At 52.6% G+C, this 25,748-nt stretch overlaps 9 protein-coding genes across 9 annotated transcripts; 5 read left to right on the forward strand and 4 right to left on the reverse strand.

The window, feature by feature from the left end:
• Positions 1-929: 929 nt before the first annotated feature.
• Positions 930-3,807, reverse strand: BO80DRAFT_450219 (putative DUF221 domain protein; the record flags this gene model as incomplete). Its single annotated transcript, XM_025721797.1, has 6 exons — positions 930-1,645; positions 1,697-2,095; positions 2,145-3,068; positions 3,117-3,409; positions 3,462-3,697; positions 3,760-3,807. The coding sequence occupies 6 exons, from the start codon at positions 3,805-3,807 to the stop codon at positions 930-932; spliced, it is 2,616 nt and encodes an 871-aa protein (XP_025569750.1).
• A 3,154-nt stretch (positions 3,808-6,961) lies between these two features.
• On the reverse strand, positions 6,962-9,029 carry BO80DRAFT_393989 (uncharacterized protein). The gene is made up of 4 exons (XM_025717274.1): positions 8,829-9,029; positions 8,651-8,764; positions 7,858-8,552; positions 6,962-7,789 (listed from the first exon to the last, which is right to left on the reverse strand). Exons 1-4 carry the CDS (start codon positions 8,917-8,919, stop codon positions 6,977-6,979), a joined length of 1,713 nt encoding a protein of 570 aa, XP_025569751.1. The 5' UTR covers positions 8,920-9,029; the 3' UTR covers positions 6,962-6,976.
• Positions 9,030-10,283: 1,254 nt separating this feature from the next.
• Positions 10,284-11,481, forward strand: BO80DRAFT_506161 (uncharacterized protein). The gene is made up of 2 exons (XM_025724534.1): positions 10,284-10,945; positions 11,005-11,481. Exons 1-2 carry the CDS (start codon positions 10,318-10,320, stop codon positions 11,448-11,450), a joined length of 1,074 nt encoding a protein of 357 aa, XP_025569752.1. The 5' UTR covers positions 10,284-10,317; the 3' UTR covers positions 11,451-11,481.
• A 1,144-nt stretch (positions 11,482-12,625) lies between these two features.
• Positions 12,626-15,290, forward strand: BO80DRAFT_459797 (cell differentiation and development protein Fsr1; the record flags this gene model as incomplete). The annotated part of the gene is made up of 4 exons (XM_025722360.1): positions 12,626-12,737; positions 12,801-13,079; positions 13,133-14,977; positions 15,031-15,290. 4 exons carry the CDS (start codon positions 12,626-12,628, stop codon positions 15,288-15,290), a joined length of 2,496 nt encoding a protein of 831 aa, XP_025569753.1.
• On the forward strand, positions 15,031-15,900 carry BO80DRAFT_263687 (uncharacterized protein). The gene has a single exon (XM_025714767.1). The coding sequence runs from the start codon at positions 15,311-15,313 to the stop codon at positions 15,578-15,580; it is 270 nt and encodes an 89-aa protein (XP_025569754.1). The 5' UTR covers positions 15,031-15,310; the 3' UTR covers positions 15,581-15,900.
• Positions 15,901-15,970: 70 nt separating this feature from the next.
• On the reverse strand, positions 15,971-17,004 carry BO80DRAFT_393999 (uncharacterized protein; the record flags this gene model as incomplete). Its single annotated transcript, XM_025717275.1, has 2 exons — positions 15,971-16,802; positions 16,894-17,004. 2 exons carry the CDS (start codon positions 17,002-17,004, stop codon positions 16,221-16,223), a joined length of 693 nt encoding a protein of 230 aa, XP_025569755.1. The 3' UTR covers positions 15,971-16,220.
• Positions 17,005-17,278: 274 nt separating this feature from the next.
• BO80DRAFT_429897 (rRNA (cytosine-C5-)-methyltransferase NOP2) lies at positions 17,279-19,846 on the forward strand. Its single transcript, XM_025720581.1, has one exon. It carries the CDS (start codon positions 17,325-17,327, stop codon positions 19,593-19,595), a length of 2,271 nt encoding a protein of 756 aa, XP_025569756.1. The 5' UTR covers positions 17,279-17,324; the 3' UTR covers positions 19,596-19,846.
• Positions 19,847-20,419: 573 nt separating this feature from the next.
• Positions 20,420-24,573, reverse strand: BO80DRAFT_263717 (putative MATH and UCH domain protein). Its single transcript, XM_025714769.1, has 4 exons — positions 24,090-24,573; positions 21,941-24,031; positions 21,156-21,885; positions 20,420-21,103 (listed from the first exon to the last, which is right to left on the reverse strand). Exons 1-4 carry the CDS (start codon positions 24,463-24,465, stop codon positions 20,527-20,529), a joined length of 3,774 nt encoding a protein of 1,257 aa, XP_025569757.1. The 5' UTR covers positions 24,466-24,573; the 3' UTR covers positions 20,420-20,526.
• Positions 24,574-25,446, forward strand: BO80DRAFT_263716 (uncharacterized protein). The gene has a single exon (XM_025714768.1). It carries the CDS (start codon positions 24,683-24,685, stop codon positions 25,394-25,396), a length of 714 nt encoding a protein of 237 aa, XP_025569758.1. The 5' UTR covers positions 24,574-24,682; the 3' UTR covers positions 25,397-25,446.
• Positions 25,447-25,748: the final 302 nt, after the last annotated feature.

The following is a 25,748-nucleotide window of genomic DNA, read 5'->3' on the forward strand; positions in this document are numbered from 1 at the left end:
TCCCCCCCCCCTTAAACCCCAAGGCAGATCCCACTTTGGAAGACAAGCGCTATGGTAAAAAATCACCATCAAAAGAGACTACCTCCCTCCGTCATTGTAATCGGACATTACCCCCCATTCATTCCTATTCCTGACAAATGACCGCTAAGCCAAAACCCCATATGTGGTTTTCATTCTCATTTCTATCCTTCGGTTTAGGCTCCGTAGAGTACTAAGAGTGTTAAGCCCAGTTATGCAGTGCACACTCCCCCCTATCCTCCCTATCCCATCCCAATAGACTAAGACATGCAATAACGGTTACACCAAATTAATTGAGGTTGTGTCAGATCAGTCCAGTCTGTATTAACCCACCCACCCAACCTCCCTCCTCCCACCACTCCGTACTTCTGTCATTTAACAATACCCCACCATTATAATGAATGTCTAGAAATTAAAGTTCGACGCTTCTGCACCCTGTAAGGGATGAATAGCTGAATCTAGACTCAGTCGGTTCGGGACGGGAAGGAAGGTGGGTGGCTTTTTGTCATTGAGTTTGGGGCTGGGGATTAGGTTTGGGATATGATAGATGCTAGATACAGCCTGCCGGTAGATAGATACTAGATAAGTAGATAGGTAGGTAGGTAGTGCTAGATCGTCGGGCACGATCTATGAAAGTTTAACGGGTCGGGTGGCTGGGGTTATTGAGATGGGTTGGGTTGGGTTGGTTATAGGAGGTATTGTGGGAGCCTGGAGCGGATCTACTCTGGGATTGGGTTTGCTTTTGGTGGGATTGGTTTTGGGAGTTTGGTTTGTTACTTAGAGAGGAATGGAGTAGATGATTTGTGGGATAGATGGTCCTTATTTGGAAGACTAAGATATCATTATATTACCGACCAGTGATAGCTGAGCCGAGGTCAATCTGGCATTACATCGTTAATCGTAAACCAACACTAATACAGAATCTTCAGCTCCCAGAGTGGTAGCTTCGGATCATACTTGTCCCAGACGATCCGGTTCTTCTCGTTCAGATGAGCGCCCTCGTCTGTAATCGGGATGCAAGGATCCGTGTCGAGCACCTCTTGCTGACTGAATCCCCATTTATCTCGCGGAATCCAGATCGTCGGGGTCCGTTCGGAGATGCATGGCTCGAAGTAGGCATTGTTTCTTTCCTCCTCGCTGTATCGAATCTCCACGTGGTCGCGAGGAACTTTCCCGCGCAATGCCGCGTAGTCTCGGTATAGGTTGGGGTGGAACCATTTCCAGGCCGCCTCCCATTTGCCGACTAGGCGCGGGTTCATAGCGTCGGCCTCCGCTTTAGCCTGTTGGGATTCTTCTTCGACGTCGAGGTTGCGCGGAAGGAAGGAGTACAGCGGCTCCAAGGCATCGTTGAGAGATATATGGGCCAGAATAGTTAGGATCAGAAACAGGGCCATGATGATAAGCGGGCCGACGGCTCCTTTGATGGCGAAGAGACCGATCAGGCAGATATCGGCGAGGTAGAGGCCGGTCAAAAGATGCTGGAGTGCGCGCGGGTAGACCAGGCCTCGGGTATCGATGCGGAGATCGTACACAAACAGAAAGTTGTACCGGTATGCTTGGTACACAAGGTAAAGGCCGATGAATGCGAATCCCAGGATCAGAGGCGCAATGCACGAATACGTAATTGCTACCAAGCTCATGTTAGCAACGAGGTAAACGAAGGCAGTGGCTAGCGTACCGATAACACCCATGTTGGTGAAGACGGGGAAGACATTGCCCCAACCGACACCACTAAGCGCAGCCCATCTCTGGTACAGTCGTCGTGGTGTACGGTCAAAGAAGGTCGTGATAAATTTAAAGACGACCGCTCCAGCAACTTGCACAACCGCCATGGAGCTCATTGTCAGACCCTGCAGCAGAAAGTATGAGATGTAGAAGTTGGTCGCTTTCGGCAGGTTCTCAGCGAGGAGATCCTTGGCTGATAGAGGGTCCTTGATAATTTGAGCAGTCGCAGCCGATGCTGCCGACGTCAAAGTCGTGACGAGAAACACTTGCACGACCTGGAAGCAAAAGTGTGCACTCTGGGTGAAAAGCTCGACGCGGGCTGTTGAAGGTATACCGGAGCATCTAGCACAGGCTACATATCATGATTAGACGCCAGAATTCATCTTAGTTGGGACACATACCTCGGCAAATGATTGGAACCAAAGACATTAGCATAGCAAGGGCGGCAGAAGGAAGAAGCCCAGAGATAAGACCCAAGATGACGGAAGGGAGCTTATTGATGAAACCCAAGAAGGGAATCATGCTGGTGAGGTAGGTGATGTTTGAGATCGTGCCAACCATAGCGGACGGAATGGACCAGAAAATAACGAGGGCAGCAAGGCCACCTTGAACCAGAAATCGACGCGCGATCCGCTGCCACCAGCTCAGGTTCAAGGCAGACCAGACGACTTCATTCGGTGAGATCCCAATGTATCGGGGAGTCATGTGCAGTGGCTGGTGGTGGGACACGGTCTGGATAGCAACCTGCGCATCTTTTTGGGTGCCGAACTCGATGAAGACTGCGGTCAGATTTTTCATCTCCCCGTTTCGGTGCTTTTTCTGCATCATTTGGATCTCCTCAATGACTTTGGCCAGCTCAGCGCGAAGCCAGCGGATCGTGTCGACCTTTCTGCCGAAGAACTTGATCCGATGAGTTGGCCTGCGAATCCCATGATAAGACGTAGAGGTATTCGATTGACACTCTTCACAACTGTCCGAATCCAGACACGGCTTCGAAGTAATAATCCCTTTCTTGATTGCCTTCAGCCGTGTCTTGTTTGCCGCCCGGATCAATTTCGTCTCAGCATGCTCCAATTTATACGCGAGCTTTGCTCTCTCCATCACCTTCTTGTCCAGCTCCTTGCAGTCGGAAGTAATCCAGACTCGCCGGATGTTGTCTCCGAATACCTGTCGTAGTGTTTTCTCATTCTTATACTCGTCCGGCACTGACATGAACAAGACGGTCCGGGAGGAAATACGTTCCGCATAGGCCGGGGAGTTGAAATACGCCTGGCGTAGGTTCGCATAGAAAATGCTCTCACGGGTTACCACGAAGAACACAAAGGCTGTCGCAGATGTTAGCGCTGCTCTCGTTACCGCTGGGCTTATCTTACTGAAATACACAATCGCAATAATCGCGTGGGCATAGTAACGTTTCGGGTTTTTGACATTGCTGAAACTCAGAGCGTCTAATTGGGTGTTTCCTGCGCCACCAGTGGCATGGATAGGCAGCAGGATAGGCCACGTTATGACGCAACCAGTAAAGCAAGTGGCAGCGAGCACTCGGAGAAATCGAAGAAAAAGATACCCGTCCATAGAAGAATGACGTAGAACCTGGGCGTCGGATATCTTCAGGAACTGGCCGAACCAATTGACAAACCCCGATGGTAATTGCGGGGCACGCTCACTGCACACCCCTTAGCGACTGCTTCTGGGCAAAAGGATTGAAGACAACATACTGCTGATGCCAGCATGGCAGGTGAGTTCGCGGTGCGTACCACCGCAGTTGTGTTCGCCGGCAGATCAAAAACAAGCCGAACCAAAATGCCGCGATCACCAGCGCCGGTATCAGTGTGGTCAGCAATGCAGAAAGGGAAGTTGAGCCGCCACCAAGCCCTAGATCTGATATCGCGTCCGACGTCGTCGAAGACGCGTTGCCCCGTGAGGAACCAATATTAGGGTCATTTGCGGGGTTCTGACCAGTAGAGTGTTAGCATGTTGGGAAGACGGGAGGTATTCGGCTGGGATGCTACATACGAGAAGATCCCGCCTGAAGAGGACGTCAAAAGCCGCTGAGTAGGCCATGGTGGTTGTTGTAAACTCACGGATGGCCTTCCTCTGGCAGCTCTTGGATGGGAGCAGGCAAGGGTAGTCGTCAAGGGCGGCAGCATACATAATATAGCATGCCCTACTCTGTACAGATCCTGTCCATTCCTGGAATGGGCCCCTGCCTCCGCACACTCCCGGATTCCATGGGGTGTAATTCACGAGGAAAAAGCGTGTCGGACCTGTCACTCCAAGGTGTGAGCCAAACTAGCCGGCCCTAAAAGGCTGAAGCATGCGTCTAGTGCGGTGTGGCCGGGTTATGATTGGTGAACCAGTAAATCCAAATGTTCGGAATGTGCGTGTGTGCAATGTTTATCGTGGATTTTATCAGCCATCACCAATCATGGCTCGCTTATGCGCCCTGCCCTCGAGGGGAACCACCGTCCGGAAGTACTAAATTGCAATTCCGAGGCTTTTACAGTTAAGCGACCGAGCGACCTGGAGGTTGGATCCACTTGCCGTCGGGCACGGTGGGTGGACGCTGGAACGCAAACGCAGGCTGGGTTATGGGGCAGCTAGCCAGCGACACGCAGTGTGTCAATCCAATCCAGGGGTCGAGACTCGAGAACGTCCAATTGCGAACCAGATCGAGTGGTCGTCGGACAGCAACCGCGGTCAGCCCGCGTAGTCCTGATTGACCCCTTTTACGGAACGCGCATGAGATCGACTGCAGGAAGGGCACTGCATTCGCTAATCGCCACTAGTGCCCATAAGCTGGAGGACGAATTACCCAATAGACGATGGGTCCCGCCGATCAGCGATATCTCAGCACTGTCTCGCTCTCAGACCTCCGCAAGGGATGCCCTGGCTCTTGCCCACCAGGTCCTCCGTAGATAGTCTCGGCCGGAGTACGACCGCTGCGGGTTGGTTACACCGTGACATAGCCTATTGTATCAGAAACCTTTCAGAGTCTACCCCATTATGACTGTCGACGAGCCTATCCTCGTCACATCCCAAGCGGGGCCTGTGGATGATAGGACTCAGAAGAGTAACAGTGACCGAGCCTAAGGGGAACCGTCGACCACCCTAAAGCTTCCTACCCTGGACCATATTAGCGCCATCTGCATGACGACCAGATCTTCCCCTCACCCATCAACTCTCCTGATATACTCCGTAGACCCGGTGCTATTGGGGGTTGACCGACGGTAAGTCTGCAAAAGGCCGAAAGTATCTCCAGTCCCACAGTATTGAGCCAATGCCAGTTGAGCCGTGCTGCCGTCAGGTGTCAGGTTCTGCACTTTAATGCACGGTTTCTTTGGTATTCCACGCACTTACTTAGGTTGGGCGGGAGCTGCCGCTTGGTTGACAGAGGCTATCCCTGCAACCTCGTAAGGCACACCCATGGGAAGCTGGGTTGTGGAACCATCAGGGAAAACTGTCATCCACTGTGACGGGGACGAGATCCCTGTACCTTGTGAACAGCAGCTTTTTAAGACATCAGAGCTGAGGGTCATCTCCCTCCCCCGACCGTGTACTGCCGATCATGCTTCGCACGAGCTGAAAGACGAGTTCTGTTCTTTACAAGCGATGGAATACCTGATCTGCGGTATTTCTGTAAAAAGTCCTTGGTATGAATTGGTGGGGAATGAGAGACAAAAAGGTAAGTGGGAAGACGGACGAAGGAAGTCCCTCGTGTTCCGGTCTGGTGACTCCGTTACCCCAATCCGGAATTCGATGCCTCAGGCGAGACAATCGAGATAAAACCGAACTTCAAGGATGGCGGCTTAACGAATGGGGAGTCGCAATGATCCGTCAGATATTTTATCGGGCTGGATACTCTGATACGCCTACGGAGTAGAAAGTTCAGCCTACTGTCCTGCAGGACCATCACCGCTCGGTCATGTATTCGGCCGTAGGCACCGCAGATCGACGGGGTCGATCTAGATAGTTTGGCTTGCGATCATGGCTTGGCCAGGCTGCCACATAATGTGCAGACCCTAGCCACTCAAATTCCAGTAAAACTTCACGGACATCTCGGAAATTGACCGATTTTGGCTTTAACAGGTGGACTTGGAACATCATAACATGGACGTGCCTCCGCAAGGCAAAGCAATTGGGTGGGTATCTGCTCCGGTGAAAAAGCAATAAGGCCTACTGCATAGCTTGGGCCGTGGTACTTGTCTGCCTTGAGCCTATCGTACATATACGAAGGGCCGGTCTTGCCATGAAAGTTGTACGCGCACTCTGCAGCTTGGGATGCGTCATGCCGCCGTTCTGATGGTTTCACCGATCGTTCCCACCACACGGTGCATGAACCGAGGTATCTCATAGTTGTACGACAGCAACTGTCAAGAATATACGTTTGTCTTTTCCATACAACTCTATTGGGTGTGCTTCTCGCATGAGCCAGCGTGATGAAGCCATGTGCGGTTGAGAGTACCTATGCTAAGCTTTCGGTGGCTTAATGTCTCACGATGGTCGGAAACAACCAAGCTGAGCAAAGGATATATGGAGCGATAGGCGAACGGTTATACTCGGTCATTCGAAACAAAGACGGGTGCACTATTCGTGTTAGCATTGGATAGCCTGATGAACTAGTGGTCTAACTTGTAAATTCTGTTTCAGAAAGTTGTTAGATATTCTATGCTTATCATAGAAATCGACATGAATATTAGACTTTAATAGAGTGAGCCTCAAACCTACACAGTATTCATTTAATGAACAATAGTTTTAATGGTCCATTGCTTACTGTGTTTAAGCCTTTCCACTAGTCAAGATAATTTCCATTGCCAGTCTGAAGAACCGTGGGGGTTTCTCAGACCCTGGATGCCCCCGACTGATCTGGTCGCTGACCGGCTGGCCGATAAGATAAGCCCTGCGGGGTCCTGGTCAACGAGTGTCTGAAACTCATTCGACGATTCTTGGTTGGTTCAGGGTAAAAGACCAAATTTTTATCGATATAAATTCGCGGAATCCTCTTGTACCTCGCTTCAGAAGCGTACCTCTAGTCTTATATCTTCCGTATGCGTCGCAAGTCTTGAAGACCGGATCACTGCTTATCGCGCGCGAGGCCCCTGAATGGTGGAGTGGCATTGATGCCATTGAGAAATACTAGCATCAACTGCTTTGAGACCAATACAGATGGAAAAAACGATGTAAAACACTACTATATCTGTTCTTTGAGAATCGTTATATAATCTTGCCCGAATCACCAAGGCTTTTCGATATTGTAATCTGGTCCACCTTCCACATTAAATGTGGCAATACGGGTCACTGTGAAGTCTGTTTTTGGCTCTTGCTGATCCCCATCAATGCTCTCAGTCCCGGGATACTTCCTGGTTACCTCTTCATACCCGCCTGACATTCGATTGGCGGCAGTCGCTGTGCCTCGCAGAAAGGTAGCCTGTCTTGTGACGGGGTCAATCTTCACTCCCACCCTCGATCGTTTGGAATCCCCTATGCAATCGGGGTGATCGGTATGCCATGTGGCACTGTTGTATGCTTGAGAGGAAGACATGTCGTCCTCTCCGTTCCATCGAAACAGACTGAAGCTTGGCTGAAGCTGGAATAGAAGCCGTGGAAGTGCGATTCTCGAGTTGCCTGGTTTTTCCGGCTCCTTTTCCTCTTTCGCAGCAGGGGTCGGCGGACAGCTGGGGAAGAATGCCCCCACAACTACCCTTGTCGAGTCCTGGGCTTGATGTCCCAGGAAAAGAACAAGGTGCGACTGACGGTTCGGGTTGTCGTGAGAAATTGGCGAGAGTATATGACCTAAATCAAGGCTGTCTGTCGAGCCCTGAAATGTTGTGTCATAGTACTTTTGAAAAGTGATCATCTTGACCTTGCGTGCTGTTTCATCTCTTTTATGGGCCTCAAAAGGAGGAATAAATAACGATACTGAGCGAAGAATTCCGTCCATTGTGGTGTCGGGGGAGGTTACAGTTTCCAGGTTTGGGATCCCTGTGGACGTGCAAGGTTGAAAGATGGTTGCCCACAGCTGATGAAACGATTGCTCGAGATTTGGCTGGTACCAGCAATCTTGTTAGACTCACAGCTGAGAGGATGAACGACAACAAATAGATCCATTCTTACCAAGATATCCAAACCCCGGACTACTAAGTCGGGGGGCAGGTACTCGTCCAAACCACGGCAGAATGACCGGGCTAGAATATCAGCCAACTCTTCCTTCTCCGGACTAGATTCCTCGAAGGAGGCATAATGAAAGTCTCGGCCCCAGGTCACTTTATGGACTTCTAGCCTCATTACCAGGCAGAGTAAAGCAGCCAAGTCGTTGACCTTCGTCTGATATTGGTCTGTTCTCCCTTGGACTAAACGTTCGCTCAGCGGCTTTAGCTGTTCAAGGGATGGGCACAGCAGTGGGTGGAAAGGGAATATTGGAAATATAGCATCTATCACATCGTCGGTGATGCAGGACTCAAAACCAGCGACTTGTGGATCTGAACTTGACTGACGATTGACCGGGCTGATGCTTCGGAAAATCCGATTAACCCTGAATCTGCAGTTACATAGCTCCTTGTACCGCCCCCAGGAGCGACCTAACTCACAATCTAGGACTCCGAGGAGTCTCGTGCCTTGGAGAGACAGCAGGATCAATCCACGCTCAAAGGCTGGCAGCTCCAGCTTTTTGTCGGCCGCCCCGGGGAGCGGAAACGGGTAATACGCGTAGAAGTAGAAGCAAGACCACAGGACATTAATAGCTACATCTGGGATGTCCGTGTCCGGATGGGTTCTGGCAAGATGATTTTTGAAACTCTTTTTCGTCCAATCTGGAACAGTATGCAGGATGTTATCAGTCTCTCCTGGTATGGGCTAGCTAAATTGCTCACTGGTGTCTTGAGCTCTCATGTAGGTAAGGATCACTTACAAGGCTGCTCCTGGGGCGAGTCCTGGATGCTAGACGCGTAGAAGACGGCTTGCGGTGTGATGGGGGTGATTGCTTCCCGAACGAGGCAGGTGTGCAGGTCTGAAAGAACAGAGTCTAGAATGCTTTTGTTCAGGTTCACTGTTTATCCTTCGATGCCACCAGCTATTGACTGACTAACCAGGTGTGGTATTGCGATGAAACCGAGCGATTTTCTTCCTCTGATCTCGGTAGAGCAGGTTGAACGTTGCCTTACTCAAAATGCCCATCATGGCTGATGCTCTGTGCCTTTTCCACGTCACGTAGCTCGCAAGGAGGTGACTTGAAATATACTATGGGCAGCGATGGATAATTAAACCGCCTGGCCAGTCTCATCTGGGCCGATACCACATGAGGGACACGTCAATGATCCCAAGGCGGGGCCGAACATTTCAGTGCAAGCATTTAGTATGAGTAAAGACACCCAATCACAACGGATACCTCCTGTTGGTGAAGCGGGTCTATTCACTGATAGATACGAACTAGACCGGGTGGTGGTAACAAGGCTGAGCCGGTCAGCCGACAATCACCACAGTCATACGCCGTAGGGACCAGGGTCTAAGTCACGCCTTGCCTATGGTGAAGAACATACTGTCGAAATTTGTTAGCGGTAGTAAAGGAAAAGCAGGATTTCGCATTCCATCAAGCCAGGCTGGACTGGAGCATGTTTTGTCATGTGAAGGAAGCCGCAAGGCTGGGTCCGAAATAAGCTGATCTGGACTCTGTCCGTTGCTATTATGTAGTAATAGGTCTCTCTTAAGAGACCCACACACTTGCTTACTGTGAGCTGCTGACTGTACTCAACAACGGCATACACTGTATAGTAGTCCGAGTGAAATCGGTAGTGTAGCAGGGTCAAGCACCCGAAGCCAACCGAGAAACTGATTGCCGAGGGGCGGGAGAACAACTCTGTCCAGTGTTCTAGAAAAGGTGTTTGGTTCATGTTAGTAGAAGTATCTTGAACTCCATTCCAGAAGCCTTATCATCGTTAGCTTAGCTGCAAGGAACTCCGCACAATATAGATTCCAGAAACAGGGTGCAACATATAGTCTTCCCATACTGGGGGCACTAAATTCGGGACAGAATAGAAAAGAATGGCATTGATCGTAAAACTCATGAATATAGCCTACAGTATGGCATGATACCCGGTATAAGTCATGCTAGCAAAATATCTAGCTAACTATTGCCAGAATCTGCCTAGTACTCATTGAATTTGTCTCAAATATTGGGCTATAGATCGTTGATCGGGATACTACTAGAATCAAAGCTGAGACTTCTATACACTAATCTTACCAACCCTTTTGGTAGCCCATTACGGAGTATATATTTTGCCAAGTCTCAGAAACCAACTTGCAAACGGAACCGTCCAATGTGGCGATGGGATATGCTGTTTCTTGGAAACTGAACAGTTATATATTATATTAGCTAGTCTGATTGCCACATACACTCTCTTCATACAGATCAATGCTAGTTTCGATTAATTTCACGATGTGACACATCTCTTGCAAGAACCATGAGCGGTGAATAGCGGCAGTATATACCGCGCGGAGTATCGCCGACATCCAGTTGCGCGACTACTTCTAATTTTATGCGCATGACCAGTCTCTGGTCGCGGTCCATCATCCGGGAAGATGTCTCGCCTCGGTAATGACGAAGAGGAACATCCTGGATATTTGTCGAATGACTCGGAGTCACCACCAGTATTATCCTCATTCGAACCTAAACAACCATTCCCGCCGCTCCCCGATGACCTTGCGACAACAACCCAAAGCCTGCAAACCAACGATTACGTCGAAGAGGATGACCCGGAACCAACCTCGCCTTCTCATGCGGATATTGAGGCGGAAGATGATGTTGACTTTCAATCACAATATTCCCTTGAGGACCAGGCCTTTTCGGATGCATCCACTGACTCGGACGAGCAGTCGCCAGAGGACGGTCTTTCTATGCATCACCCATTTCGACAGTCTTCTAGCTCACTTCATGGACCCAATGCCTTTGCTCCACCCTTCTACAACCGACCACCTACCCCGCTTCCCCCATCCCCCTCGTTGACATCCCTTCTTCGACCCCCCTTCTCTACGACTACTTCCCGACCCACCACTCCTGACAGTTCCGATGTTGAAACACCAAACGATACGGAGGCAGCTGTCGCAAAGTCAGCCCGACGTGCGACGACTGTTCCGCGAGCGAGCCCCAAAGTGCCGACATATGAATACTACGGATTCGTTCTATACCTTGCGTCTTCTTTAGCCTTTTGTAAGTTGCTATCAGTGGGTGCGGTGGCTCTGGAGTGAAACTAACACTTTTGATACTAGTGATCTATATACTCTGGTCCTACCTTCCGTCCCCCTTCCTACACCAGCTCGGAATATACTATTACCCGAACCGCTGGTGGTCGCTAGCGTTTCCCTCGTGGCTGGTGATGTCGATCATCTACATATACGTTGCCCTGGCGTCATATAACACGGGGTACCTAACTCTGCCGATGAAAAGCATGGAGAATATTGTGGACGAGGTGGCCAATGTAGCAGTCATTGATGGCAAGGGCCGGCGACGACCTGGTGGAGCCGCAAAGATGAGGCCTGGTGCGACATCGTATCAAATCATGGGCCCGCAAAACCGAAAGGTGAATTGGAAGGAGATATGGAGTGAAGGGACAGATGCTGTGCTTGATGTGCCAGTAGGCGGAGTCTGCGAAGTGCTATATGGGCAGGAGAGGGATGATGATGAATTGTGTGATGAGTTGTCAGCATTCTCATAGGCCCAAATTTATTACAAATATAGTAAGGTCTGGTATAAAGAGGTTGACATCCATTGAGCGATACTGTAGATTGGCCCGGGGTGACTCGAAACAAAGCAACGCGGATCCTTTATCCCTTTAGCCGATTGATCCAGGATCCTTATCTCCACGTGACAGGTCCTGAAGGAATCGCGAGCGCAAGGAGCATTAAGAAAATTAGAATAGAGCGTTGGGGGGATATTTTGAAAGATCACGAATGCAAGGGAAGTAAAAAAAGAGAATGCATGATTGCCCTCTGCAGACTGTGTAAATTGTGAAGAGAACCGGAGAGGAGAGTTCCGGTATGTGGGCTGAACATTGTTCCTAAGTTCCAAGCTCATTGACAGCGCGGTGCCACCCTGGCCGCATTCCACCCCAATGGCTGGTGAACCCAAAAACCATAAAAATAGCGACACGTTGTGCTTACATGGCCTGCCAGGCTAAACCGCAATCGAGGCCCGCTATTACGCTGATTGGCGGCTGGGCTGGGGTTTAGTGCCTTAGGTTTGTTGTAGTCGGATCTGTCTATCGCAGGAGCTGAAGCGTCCAGCGGCTGGGTGGAGGTCGCCAGGGTCTGCGACACCTGGGCCATGCAATTGAAGCTCCCACCACGTAAACCAGATAGTTTTTGTACAACCCCCCAAGTGAATACCGGCCTGGAGTGAATTGAGCCCGCGCCCAGGTCGCAGACCACATCTTCATGGGGCTGGAAAGGCCAGGTCTCCAGCGCTAAAAGCGGTTACGGCCGCGTGGGCGCCTAAGGAGCCAACGAAAGCTCAGCGGTGGTGGTGGCTTTCCCCGACCTCAGCGAGGAGAACGCGCACCAGTCCGATCGTCTTGGCTCAAGCTCGCATCGCTGACCGTCTCCTTTCCCTGCCGCTGAACGGGTCCTTGCCGCCTTTTGGAATATTCCATTGTTTGTTTTCCTTCTTCTCGGAGTTGACACGGCCTGGAACTTCGCTTCCTGCCGTTGTCGCCCGTCCCTGACCTGTTGGCTTACACCACGACAACAACTCCTCGGCTGCGATCACCAGGTCACCCACTGTTGTTCGGATTTGAACCCCCCCCCCCCGACCCTCCTGTCGGCGACGCTGTGAGCTACACAGCTCAGTCGCTACGACTTCTACGATTCTCCCCCCCTCGATTGTCGATTTTGCATGGCTTGGCAGTCTCCCTCGGCCATGGCTGGGGGCGGAGGGTATGTCGGACCCGGGGGCGACGGGTCTTCCAACGGCGGGCACCCCCAGGGGACGGAATATACTCTGCAAGGTGGGTTGTGTGGGACATGGAATTACGATATATGTCGAGGCTAATTGTATTTTGGGGTTGTAGGGGTGATGCGCTTTCTGCAGACGGAGTGGCACCGGCACGAGCGAGACCGCAATGCGTGGGAAATCGAACGCGCGGAGATGAAGTCTCGCATTGGAAAGCTGGAGGGAGATGTTCGCACGAGTAAACGACTACACGAATCACTGGGAAAGCACGTGAGGCTGCTTGAGGCGGCCTTGAAGAAGGAGCGAGAGAAGGTCAAGAAGCTCAGCAACAACGAGAAGATTGAGGACGCGAGAGATCCCAAGGAGATTGCCCGGGAGAGCATTAACGCCTTGAAAGGTAAGATTCTGGCTAATTAGTGTTGCTGCATCTGTGTACTGATCAGAATCCAGCTCAACGTCCCAAGTCTCATACGGGCCCAAATGACGCCGACGTGAACCTTGAGAATGAACACGAGTTCCGGCAAGAGACCGAGCGAGAGAAGTCGCGACTGTATCTGTCAAAGTGCTCTCAGGAGGTTGCGTTCCATGTTATTCCTTCGTCACACCCGCCTCCGGAGCTCAGTGAGCAGGATCTCCAAAACCATATCTACGGCAACCAGCAGCTGTCACAGCAGACCTTGGAGGAGGCGTACATTCAGCAACAGCGTCAGAAACAGCAGCAACATCACCAACAGCAACAAGCGAACGATGTAATGGCCCGAGAGGTGGCGCTGCAGAACCACCAACCCGTGATCACACACTACTCAGATACCGCGGCCTTGTCCCGCGCGCAAAGCCAGTTTGGCTTCCCACCCGCTACTAGAGAAGCGATGGAAAGACGGCCCCTTGAGCCACAACAGACCCCGCTCACCGCTATTGACAATCGGAAGCAAGGCCTTAACAATTCTTTGATGGATGAGCGCGCTGCCCAGGGGGAGCAGGCATATGATGGGTATGGTACGCAAGCAGCGGGACAGAACCCCACAAGACAGCAGACAGAAGAGAATGCGGAGGATACGGATGGCTGGAACTTCGATGAGCCGACCGACCAAGCACCACCGACGGAACAGGTGCCGCCGCATCGGCCTGATGTTGACGCTTTTCCGAACGCTAATTTTGTCGGGTCGAAGTCTCCGCAACGGTCCGGGTCACTTTCTCATAGAAGGAAGAGTTCTGGTACTAGGAGGAAGAGCGACGGTGCCGTTGATCTTGCAGCGGGTCCTAAACCAGAACCTACGTTCAAGGTCCGGTTCGCCCTCCGCGGTCATCTGGATGTCGTTCGCTCGGTGATATTTACTGGTGGTGGAAGTCCTTCTGAGCCCGAGATCTGTACATGCAGTGACGACGGAACGATCAAACGGTGGATTATACCCGCAACCTACGGCACATTTGGCGCGAGCTCGAGCAGCGACCTAGACATCACCAGCTATTTCACCCACCGTGGACATGTGGGAGCTGTGACTGCGCTTGCTGCGTGCTCTCCCTCGCAAAACTTCTCTAACGGAGGACGTGCATTAGGTGATGGTTGGGTCTTCTCCGGTGGACAAGACGCCAGTGTGCGTGTGTGGGAACGCGGAAGGGTTGATCCTAAGGCGACTCTTGATGGCCACACGGACGCTGTCTGGGGTCTTTGCGTTCTCCCGGGCACTGCGGGCTCTGTGTTTGGCGATTCCTGCAACCATTACGGAGGGCCTGACCGTATCCTACTCGCATCTGGTGGTGCGGACGGTCGCATAATCATATGGGCTGTCAGCGCTCCCCCGCAGCTTTCTTCGCCCCAAGCAGGCTCTAGACGCGCTGGGGGAAGCCGGCGAGCCAATTCGATCTCCTCTGGCTCTAACTTCCCGTCATCACCGCAACCCAGCACGGCAACTACAACGCCGTTCCACTACACAATGGTTCGTCAAATCGTTCGGACTGAGTCACCTTCCCCGACTTGCATCAGCCCGTTGTCGCTTGCAGGCATCAACTTTGTCGTGTCCTACACAGACGCTTCAATTCTCGTGTATGATACAAGGACCGGCGAAGAAATTGTAGGTATGGCGAGTCTGGAGACGTATGACGGCACACCTTCAACTGGTGTGAACTCGGTGGTCGCTACTACAGTTGGATTCGATGGGTCCGCCGGACTTGACCCTAGTCGGACAATGGGCGAGGAAGAAGTCGTCCACGGCGCGACTGGCTCCAGTGGTGTTGAAGGCGTGATTATCAGCGGATATGAAGACCGTTATATTCGCTTTTTCGATGCCAACAGTGGTATGTTCCCGAAAGCCTCCTGTTTCCTGCGCGTCTACTGACCTTAGATTTAGGCCAATGCACATATACCATGTTGGCCCATCCTTCGGCGATTGCCTCGCTTTCGCTCTCCCCTGATGGACGTGAGCTAGTCTCTGCGGGTCATGATGCCAGCTTGCGGTTCTGGAACCTCGAGAAGCGGAGCTGCACTCAAGAAATCACGAGTCACCGGCTGATGCGTGGTGAGGGAGTGTGTGCCGCCGTCTGGAGCCGTGACGGCCGCTGGGTTATCAGTGGGGGTGGCGACGGTGTAGTCAAGGTGTTCTCGAGATAGCGAGGCCCTTGTGTTGATGTATGATTTCTTCTCTTGCAGCTGATTCTTTCTTTGCTTACGGCATGTTCTTTGAACGCATGAGATGGATGAGCGATTGGCCGACTCTCGAGCATTTGCACCGGTGTCAATCTACCTGGCATATGTTCCTTTCTACTCCTGTGGTTATAGTTCCTTCTACTTTTACCCTTTCTATTGACAATCAGCTGTTTCGCTCGGCTATCCTATCCGGATGGCACGAGCTTTTGTTTATCCATACCTATTCTGTTTCCTATTTCCCTCCGCTCTCATGATACACATACCCCATGTGGTACCGGCGAGAGGATATAATGTGTGCTTTTATACTCCCCCATGATGTTCAAGTGTTTGCCTGCCATCGTCTGGAAGATGTCTTCTCAACACGACCATTTTGATACCTGTGACTTTCTTGGTGTGTTCTCATGAATAAGACTTTGCAGACCATGGGCCAACCATATTGGATGTCTTGAATATCCTCGGCCCTCATGATGTTTTCAGCGCACCCGGGATCCTATGCACGAATGTTGTATGATGATTTTCCTTCCCCGTCTGTTAGAGCCTCGAACCAGCCTGTACATTGTCTGATTTCTGCCCCAATTTCAATTTGCTAGCCCCTGTTGATGAGTGAATGGAAAAGGGCATCAATGTGAATGATAGACGCATTAAATAGCCGGGCTGTAGGTAGTATTCTAGCCTGAAAATATTCTTCCTTTTCCTCTACTACTTGACATGCATGCGCTCTCCCATATACAACCGTCGACCCAAAGACACAGCTCAATCCCAAAGTATTCAATAGAAGGTATCACATACAGACATACACACATACTTACACACCAACCCCCACTCACACCCGATACCAATACCAAGATATTATTTAACTAAAAGAACAAAAAAGAAAGACAGACAGACAACCCATCACCTCCTCGCCACCCAAGCCCCATTAAACAACTCCCTCAACTTCCTCGCCTCCTCCGTATCCTTCACCCTCTGCTCCAAGAACCCCTGCAAATCATCCCAAAACGCCTCCGTCTGCAACACTTCCTCCCCACTCGGTCCAACCGCCGGCTTAGGCGTAGAAGAAACACCCCCCTCCTCCTTCTCCTGCCCCCCCACAGCATCATCATCAACAACAACCTTCGCACCCCCCATAATCATCACCCCAAACTCCACCTCCTTCCCCCCCGCCAACATCCCCGGCTCATCAGCCAATACCTCCGCGATCGTCTTCCCCGTCACCGGCTTCCGCTTATACAGGATCTTGATCTTGTCCAGGGAGATCTTGTTGTCTTGTGCGTCGGCGACACGGTCCCGGACTGCGTCTTTGAGGTCCTGGACGGAGGTTGTGGAGATGGGGGCGTTGGGGAGGGAGAATTCGAGAACGGGGTTCCGGGCCGATTTCAGATGCACGGTTATGGATCTCGAGGAGCCGGGCGCCAGGGTGGGGGTTACTTTTTTGGGCATCTCCGGGTGAGGGGCTTGGAGGCGAGGGAGGAGGTACTGGATTGTTTGGGATTGGGTTAGTTGGGTTTGATATGGAGAGGGGGATAAGAATTGGGAGGGTGTTTGGGAGAGGGTGGACAGGACGTACAGGGACTCGTGGTCCGACTTGCTCTTCGTCAAGGACATAGTCGGCGCGGAGCTTGATGGGGCGGGAGTCCAGCGCTGAGAGGAAGGTTTTGACGAAGGAGACTTCCGACATGGTGACGGTATTCTTCGGTAGAGTATGCCGGTCGAGTGTGGTGAGGAAAGGGGTCTGTATGTGGTGATGGCGGGGACGTTGAGGTGTTGTAATCGTGGATTGCGGCCATTCGCATTACCCAATCGGGAGGTCCTGAAGCCGCCGGTGACTTCAGTTTCTGCCTCAGGCAGCATGAAGCATACACACCGCCTTTGCGGGATCGATTTGCCGGTGTCGACCGCCCGCAGAAAAAAAAGAAGCGAAGAAAAAGTTGAGATTCTCCGCTTCAGTTGCGCGGAAGAACAACCAACTTTTATCCCGCATCACATTCACAGTTCACAATGGGTCGTGGTCGTCGTATGAAGAAGCAGGGCCCCCCGGCCCCGCTCGATGAGTCCAAAATCACCATGCTCAAGAAACGCAAGGCTGGTGAGGCCGAGTCGAAGGCCGAGGCGGGCAAGAAGCGGAGAAGAGCTGATGCCGACGAGGAGGAGGTCGCGAAGCCCGTGCTGAAGAAGAAGGCCAATGGTGCTGCTAACGCTAAGGAGACCAAGACGACCAAGGCGACCAAGGCTGAGGGCAAAGCTAAGGCCAAGCCCGTCGAGAAGAAGCCCCAGTTCATGGATTCGGACGATGAGGAGGAAGAACTCGAGGAGTTGGACGAGTCGATGCTTGATGAGTTTGAGGATCTGGATGGTGTCAGTGATGGCTCGATGGACAGCCAGGAGGAGGAGGACGACGACGACTCGATCATGGATTCGGACGAAGACGACCACCCTCGCGAAACCATGTTCTCCGACGAAGACCTTTCCGACGCAGAAGAGAAGCTCACAGCAGCCAACATCGAGGGTTTGTCGCGGAAGTTGGATCTCGCCAGACAGGAGGAGGAAGAAGAGGCCGAGCGAGAATTGCAGGAATCGGCTATGCAGACTAACATCGCTGGCGACCGTCCCGATGTCTTCGGCGATGATGTCCAGCCCGGTCTGGCGCCTGACCTCCAGCTGCTCCGCACGAGAATTACCGACACCATTCGCATCCTGGGCGATCTGAAGACCCTCGGCCAGCCCGGCAAGTCTCGTACCGATTACACCGAGCTCCTTCTCGGCGACATCTGCACATACTACGGCTACACCCCCTTCCTCGCGGAGAAGCTTTTCAACCTTTTCACTCCCATGGAAGCCTTCGCCTTCTTCGAGGCCAACGAAACCCCCCGTCCCGTCGTCATCCGTACCAACACCCTGCGCACCAACCGTCGTTCTCTCGCCCAGGCCCTGATCAACCGTGGTGTGGTGCTCGAGCCCGTCGGCAAGTGGTCTAAGGTCGGTCTCCAGGTCTTCGAATCCGCTGTGCCCCTTGGTGCTACTCCCGAATATCTGGCTGGTCACTACATTCTCCAAGCTGCCTCTTCCTTCCTTCCCGTCATGGCACTCGCCCCGCAGCCCAACGAGCGCGTTCTCGATATGGCCTCCGCCCCCGGTGGTAAGACCACCTACATCTCCGCCCTCATGCGCAACACTGGCTGTGTCATCGCCAACGATGCCAGCAAGCCCCGTGCCAAGGGTCTGATTGGTAACATTCACCGTCTGGGATGCAAGAACACCATTGTGACCCACATGGATGCCCGTACCGCCTTCCCCAGGGCCATGGGTGGTTTCGACCGTGTTCTTCTTGACGCTCCTTGCACCGGTACTGGTGTCATTTCCAAGGACCCCAGTGTTAAGACTTCCAAGAACGAGCGTGACTTCCTCGCTATCCCCCACATGCAGCGCCAGCTTCTCCTCGCCGCCATCGACTCGGTTGACCACAACTCCAAAACTGGCGGTTACGTCGTCTACTCGACCTGTAGTGTCACCGTGGAAGAGAACGAGGCCGTCGTTCAGTACGTCCTGCGCAAGCGCCCCAACGTCAAGCTGGTCGACACCGGTCTCGGCGACTTCGGTAGCCCCGGTATGACGAGCTACATGGGCAAGCACTTCGATGCCAAGATGACCCTGACGAGACGTTACTTCCCCCACCGCGAGAACGTCGACGGTTTCTTCGTCTCCAAGTTCAAGAAGACCGGCCCCTCCCCTGCCACCAAGGCCGGCGATGCCGCGGCTGCCCCTTCCACCGGCGAGGCTAAGCCCTCCAAGACCCCCTCCGTGACCTCCACCGACGACGAGATCATCGACAAGACCCCCATCGCCGACGAGGACGGCATGGTCGTTGAGACCGAAGGCGGCAGCTTCGGACCCTTCGAGGAGGACCCAGCAGACGCCGAACGCATCGCCCGCGCAGAGCGCAACCGCCTCCGTCGCAAGGGTCTGAACCCCAAGGCTGTCCTCAACAAGCCCTCGAAATCCAAGAAGGAGACCACCGAAACCCCCGCCACGGAAGCCTCCCCCAAGCCCGCCGACAAGAAGGAAAAGAAGGAAGCCCCCACCAAGGAGCAGAAGAAGGACGAGCCCGCCCCGGCCATCGAAAAGAAGGTCAAGGAGACCACCACCACCGACAACAAACCCGCCAAGAAAGTCACGAAGAAGCAACAACAACCCGCCGCCACACAAGAATCCCCTTCCACCACCACGGAGAAGAAGCCCGCTACGAAGGCCAAGAAAGCAGGCAAGAAATAAATGAATACATACCCACCTAATCCGGCTTGTCTTCGTCTATGATCCTTCATCTTCCTCATCTTCTTCTTCATTCTTGTATTCTACGTTGTGGTTGACCAAAAGCATCTTCATCTCGCTTATCTTGTCTTGTTTTTCTTTGTCGTGTCTGGTTATGTATGGGCGGCGCATGCGCATCTGAATCTTTTTCTTCCTATATGATGGTGGTACATAGATAGCTTCTAGTTACTGGGCTGGTTGAGTCAATAGATACCATTATTTTCTTTCGATGATTCCAATTCTTTTCCTAGCCAATGTGTGCGTGCGTAGCTTGTTTATGTAGAAATCTATTCCAAAGCATATCATACGTGAGGCCTCGATATTGACGGCGCCTTTTCTATCAGGCAAATATACTATGATTTCCTTGTAAGTAATTCTTCGTACAGATAGCTCAGTCGAATCATTGATTGATAGATTTAGCATTTATGTGAGATTAGTCGGCTGTCCAATTTATATCGTGCTTCTTGTGATTCCGCTGAGGGACTATTTACCTGTAGTACCTCGGGAGTATTTTGTCTCGGTTTTTATGGGGACAAAAACGTTCGGATGGGATTTGTTGCGGTTGTAGGGGTTTTGTATGGGATGTTTGTCACTATGAGCTATAGTGAATTGTGTCTTGTATGCTTCTATTTCAGCTGTAGTACTATATTCTGATTGCAGCAAGGTAATAGAAAAGAAGTAGATAAATAAAACATCAACAATACATCTAGAACTCCAAATCTGACAACATTGAATCTGATAACCAAATCAAACCAAAACTCCGTCTTTAAAACATCCTGGGTATGATATATTCTCCGATGCAAGATTACTTAAATCAAATGAAGGGGCTCAAGGGAACCCCCTGATGCACCGTGCGATGCACTGAAGTATCAGCGTAGCACTTGTGCTCTATGCTCTATGTCCGGTAGATCTTCACCACACTGACAATGCTCTTGCGGCAGATCGGGCACAGGTCGACCTGTCGGGCGCAGGTAACGCATGCGCAAACGTGACCGCAATCATAGAACAGGGCGTCTTGTTCCTCGCCGTAGCAGATCTGACACAGATCCATTTCTTCGTCGGCCACTTCCCAGTAGCTGATGCCTTTACCGTGGCGCTTGCCATCCTTGTAACCACCGACATATTTGTTGCCGGTCTTGCGCTCGACGTAGGTACCCTGTCCGTGACAAATACCCTCAAACCAGTCGCCGTCGTACGTGTCTCCGGTCGGGTACTCCATGAACCCGTTTCCGTGCCGCTTGCCGAGGACAAAGTCGCCCACATAGGTAGCGGCGAGGTCGGAGATGTGTTTGCCCTTGCCGTGGAAGTAGCCCTTCTTGAACTCGCCGCTATAGTAATCATTGGTGAAGGTCGCGTCGATGGTCTTAGAACCTGTGAAAGCACGGGTGGGGTGGCTACGTGATTCAGCCCACAGGTAGCGGACCATTTGATCGGGGTTGCCGAAGAGACCGGCCACGTTAAGCTGAGAGCGTCTGAAAGAAAGTTAGCACCAGTTAATGTTTTATGGTTGGGGAAGATGCCTACCTGTCCTTGGTCAACTTGTCACCGACGATGAAGCATGTGCCATCGGGGACATAGACCTCGAATGTTTCGCCAGATGACATTGTTGTCACAGTGGTGCCATCCACACGCTGCCAAATCTGGAAGTCCTTCATCGGCGGCAACTTCAGATGCCTCCTGACGGCAGTTTTGATGTTCTCCTCCTTCTTCGAGAAGAAAGATCCCACTGTCCGTAGGGCCTGGGCATCGACATCAAACTTCTGAATGAAGTAGTAGACGTGGTCAACGGGCTGAGTGATCTCAGACTCGACTGAGGGAGCGGGCACGTCCGCAGTCGGGTTGGATTCAGTCTCAGTCTGAGGCGCCAGTGCCTCGCTGGGCTCCTCGATAGCTGGGGGCACTTCATCGGAGATTCTGTCGGTATCCAACTGCTGGATATCTTCCGCAATGATGGCAGCGATCACCGCATCGTTCTCCGAATTGCCAGGAACAAGCTCATCGGTACCACTCAGCTCTGCAGGCACGGTGTCCTGAGAAACTACTTCGATGTGGGACACATTGACTGCGTTGCCATATGCCGGCTGCTCAATGCCACCCAGCGTGCCGGATGAGCTTGCGCGGGCCTCACCTTCGGGGAGGGAGAGTCTGTCCTCCGAGGATTCCGAGCCAGCGCGCTCGACAACAGCCTCTTCAGGCTTCGATTGAATCTCAATCGCCTGTGGCGGATCCGCGATGGCGAAAAATTTCGCATTCTCTGTTGTTCAGTCAGTCGATGAGCCAAATGGCAAGTAAGAGGTGAGAAGACATACCATCTGAAACAATCTGCATCCAGAAACGAGCGGTCTTCAGAGGGAAGTTCAAGGTGCTCGTCAAATCTGAAATCCGAGCAAATGCAAGGGTAGGACCAAACTGGTCACGAGTGTGACCAATCTGCCAGAGACGAACATGCTCCGCACAGGCGCTTTCGCCAGACTTTGCAGATGCCCACATCGCAATTTTCTTGCGAAGGTCAACATAGTTGGACGATCGAGGCACAGTCAGATACATGACACTATTTTCTGCCTTCGACTGCGACATCAGATCATATGTATCGAACAAGCTGCCCAGCTGATCGTACTTGGGCAGCGAGTAGACTTCCACTTGAATTTCATCCTTTTCGGACTGGGGTTCCGACTGCACAGGATAGATTCCTGTTTCATAATACTCCTTAAGTCTCTCAGGAGCATCCCATGGCCCTTGGGGGCCAGGCAAGAATTCCTGGACGACATCGGTGCGGATGTACATCGCAGCAATGGCGACATCGTGACCAGTCTTATGGTCCACCTTTTGCGAAGCGTCAAGACCGAGGTGAGGTCCCAGAGCTGTCTTGCGAGTCAGGCATTCCACACGATTGTCGCTGCCATCATCGAAGGCGAGCCATCTGGTCCCGGGACCTCCAGGTCGAAGAATGCTGAAGAACTTGCCCGAGGTGCGCCGACCACGGTGGACGATGTAACCGTATAGGACGTATTTGCCGCACTGGCCATCCAGCAGCCATGGTGTCAAGTCCAGCTCCTCGTCTAGGTCGACCCGATTATAGAGCAATCGCCATTGGCGAGCTGCCTTGTCCAGCTTCTGGCGGCCCAATTCCAAGTGGAGGACGGGTGGAAGCACCCAGCGTCCGGGCTTCGCACCCAAGTACCAGCTGAACGCTTCGCTGGTGGTCTTGGCTTGGTCAGCGGGCACGCAGATGCGCGAGTTGTAATCCTTGGGGACGGTATTAATCACATCCTGACCCTGCGCTTCCTGTGGAAGCGAGTCAAGGGAGGGGCTGTCAAACAGCTTGGCAAGTTCCTTTACCGCGTCTGTACCAGCAAGTTCAATCTCGAGGGTACGGCGCAGCCGTTCCCAGAACTCACACACATCCCCGGAATACTCGTGCAGATTCCGCAAGGTCGAGGTGATCATGTCAGTGTCCACATATTGGAGAGACTGGCCCCGAGAACGCAGCTGCCACAGAAACTTCTGGAGTGCATCGCAAAGAGGCTTAGGCTTGACATCACAGTCGTTGAGGTGCTCCAGAACATTGGCATTTTGGATGATCTTGCAGAAAGGAGCCAGATGCACCCAAGTGGCCAACCCCGCGACCTCCGCGCTATGGTTGATAACCGAGTCGCCCAAGGGCCGATAGCCTGTCAGACTCAGACTGTCCCAGGTCGGCTCGGTGTCACTGGCATGCCACCAAAGTGAGCGCGTGGGATCGTCAACAATGCGGATATAAGCATCGAACGCCAGGGTGTCATTGCGGAGGAGCGCCTGGCGCTGGCCCCGCTGCCGGCGGTGGATCTGGTCCCACGGGCCGTGGAAGTTAGTCCAGCCCCAGTCCAGGTTGTGTGGGTTGAACTGATGGCACGACGACTGCATCCACCCAGTCCGCGGTTCGTCTGGATTGTATAGAATAACGCCAATCTGGGCTGACACTCGCCAGGACTTTGAGGAGGATCCGGCCTGGTCGGCTGCAGGACGATACTGGGCCTTGAAATTCTCCAACCAAGCCGCCGTGTCGTCGGTCTGAGCGAGCGTCGTGTCAACATCCGGCGTGTTGACATCCAGAGGTGCGTCGGCTGGGCCGTGAAGCACTTTGAAGTCGCACTCGGGCAGGTTCTTGTCAGGAGTGGGCATCGTCGGGGAACACTCAATGTAGATACTCAGTGACCCGACGTTGTTTCCACGAGGGAAGAACTTGATGGTCCACCAATAACCTCCCATGTAGGCCGGCGGCGAACGCATGATCTTAGCCCGGTTCGGAGAGTCTGGAGTGCCTCGAACTCCCTTGATTTTCCATGTCATGCGAGCCTTCTCCACCGGGCGGTACTCGGGATCATCGAGATCGGGGTGGAAATTCTTCTCCCAGTAGTCATCTAGTACTGTCAGCGATCATAGTCTTGACGTGTCCATCAACGTATTTTGGTGACCTACACTCATAAGCACTGTAATCGCCATCGGCTGCGGATTCGATTTCCTTCATTTCTGCATCGTCCGGAACCGACAAATCCTCCTCGATGTCTGCCCAATAAGCGTGTTCAAGTTCGGGCTGCGGCGGACGGATAGCCGATACTGGGTCGGCTTGCACCGGGGATTGTTCCTCCACCCGATGTACATCCTCCCGAGAGTCGGGTTGTGAGGGCGCACTTGATAGTATGGTGTCTGTGGGAGGGTCTGTAAGGTCCTCTGAAGCTGCATCGATGGTCACGGTGGTCTCTCTGACCGGCTCAGTGGACGAGATTTGAGTGCTGAGGATGATCGGTGGTAGGTGTTCCTCCACGGTGACACCAACGTCGGGTGTGGGATCCATTGTGAAGAATGAGCTTGAGTGTCAGAGCACGATCGAAGCGAGAGAGATGACTAGGTCAAACTCCACAAGACACAAGAAAGGAATAAAAGAGCCGATAATCAAATGACGGTAGAACAGCAGCTGAGTCAAGGCGAGAAACACGAGCAGCCTTGGCAGCCAGGCTGGATGCGACTGCTCAAAAGGAAAGGGACATGCAAACGCGGAGAAGGCTGAGGCAATGTCACCTGGTGCTCGAGGAGACCTCCCACGAACGCAAGGGGAGGAGGGGGGATGGAGGGGAAAGTCCAGCACAGGCAGATCCTGGCCAGCAGACAGCACAGAGCAGACAACACCACGAAGCAATGAAAGTCTAGAATGGGGCGATAAGAACAGGCAACAGGAGCTTATCAGGGGGGCCGACCGGGGGGAGCCTAGGCCCAGAGCGGCAAAAATTAAGGCACAGCGGCTGACTAGTAACGGACGGAGGAGTATACGAACGATCAGACGAGGGAGTCGGCGGGAGAGACGCAACAGTGAAAGATGGAGGGAAGGGAAAAAGGAGAGAGGAGAGGAAGATCCGAAACGAAAGAAGAAAAAGAGGTCAACCCCGGAGCCAGCCAAGGTCGATCGAAGGTCAGGAGTGAACGGGCAATTAAAAAAGAAAAGAAACGATGGGGGAAAAACTCGAGGCCGCCAAAAGAAACAGCGAGGGTCGAGGGGATCGAGGATGAGGCGGCAACGCAGCCGGGAGCCAAATCACGGGCCCTCACCGCTGGTTGGCATGTTGCCTGACTGGCCAGTGGACACTTCATCGCTGCTGCTGCCCCTCTCCTCTTCATCCCCCTCGAACCCACCGATGGAATTCTTCCACGATTGCCACCCTCCCAGGAAATGGTGGGGAATCGATATGATACCCGCCTGCGATTCGACCGCCCGCCCGCCCCCCCAGTGATTGATCGACTACGCGGAGCATCGCATCCCTGTAGGCAAAAAAAGCAGGAACTGACCTGTCATTTGGCTCTCTCTATCCTAGACGCTTAGTTATTAATCTTATCATGCTGCCCTCCTCCAACGCCCATGTCGATGTTCCTCTTCGCAGCCCCTCTGCTTCTTCTGCTTCGTCCCCGATTGACAATTTGTCTCCCCCACTGGGTGTACGAATGGTGGCAAGGGACTCGGATGGCGAACCCTCTTGCCTGAAAAGCCCCGTGCCGACCGCCCTGATCGACCGGTGGAACGCTCCGACGATCCAGTCAAACGAAGCACTATGATTTGCCATCGACCATTGCTCTCGTCTTTGAAAC

This window comes from Aspergillus ibericus (genome assembly GCF_003184845.1).
Source record: "Aspergillus ibericus CBS 121593 unplaced genomic scaffold BO80scaffold_75, whole genome shotgun sequence".
In the NCBI taxonomy this organism is placed as follows: Eukaryota; Fungi; Ascomycota; class Eurotiomycetes; order Eurotiales; family Aspergillaceae; genus Aspergillus; species Aspergillus ibericus.

Coding starts and splice junctions, on each gene's coding strand:
- BO80DRAFT_393989 (XM_025717274.1), bottom strand. CDS start 8,919: ATGATGGGCATTTTGAGTAAGGCAACGTTCAACCTGCTCTACCGAGAT. Junction 8,765..8,828: donor TCATCGCAATACCACACCTG/GTTAGTCAGTCA, acceptor AAAGCATTCTAG/ACTCTGTTCTTTCAGACCTG. Junction 8,553..8,650: donor CTCGCCCCAGGAGCAGCCTT/GTAAGTGATCCT, acceptor ATACTGTTCCAG/ATTGGACGAAAAAGAGTTTC.
- BO80DRAFT_506161 (XM_025724534.1), top strand. CDS start 10,318: ATGTCTCGCCTCGGTAATGACGAAGAGGAACATCCTGGATATTTGTCG. Junction 10,946..11,004: donor TGCGTCTTCTTTAGCCTTTT/GTAAGTTGCTAT, acceptor TTTTGATACTAG/TGATCTATATACTCTGGTCC.
- BO80DRAFT_263687 (XM_025714767.1), top strand. CDS start 15,311: ATGATTTCTTCTCTTGCAGCTGATTCTTTCTTTGCTTACGGCATGTTC.
- BO80DRAFT_429897 (XM_025720581.1), top strand. CDS start 17,325: ATGGGTCGTGGTCGTCGTATGAAGAAGCAGGGCCCCCCGGCCCCGCTC.
- BO80DRAFT_263717 (XM_025714769.1), bottom strand. CDS start 24,465: ATGGATCCCACACCCGACGTTGGTGTCACCGTGGAGGAACACCTACCA. Junction 24,032..24,089: donor CGATTACAGTGCTTATGAGT/GTAGGTCACCAA, acceptor TGACAGTACTAG/ATGACTACTGGGAGAAGAAT. Junction 21,104..21,155: donor GACAAGTTGACCAAGGACAG/GTAGGCATCTTC, acceptor ACTTTCTTTCAG/ACGCTCTCAGCTTAACGTGG.
- BO80DRAFT_263716 (XM_025714768.1), top strand. CDS start 24,683: ATGTCACCTGGTGCTCGAGGAGACCTCCCACGAACGCAAGGGGAGGAG.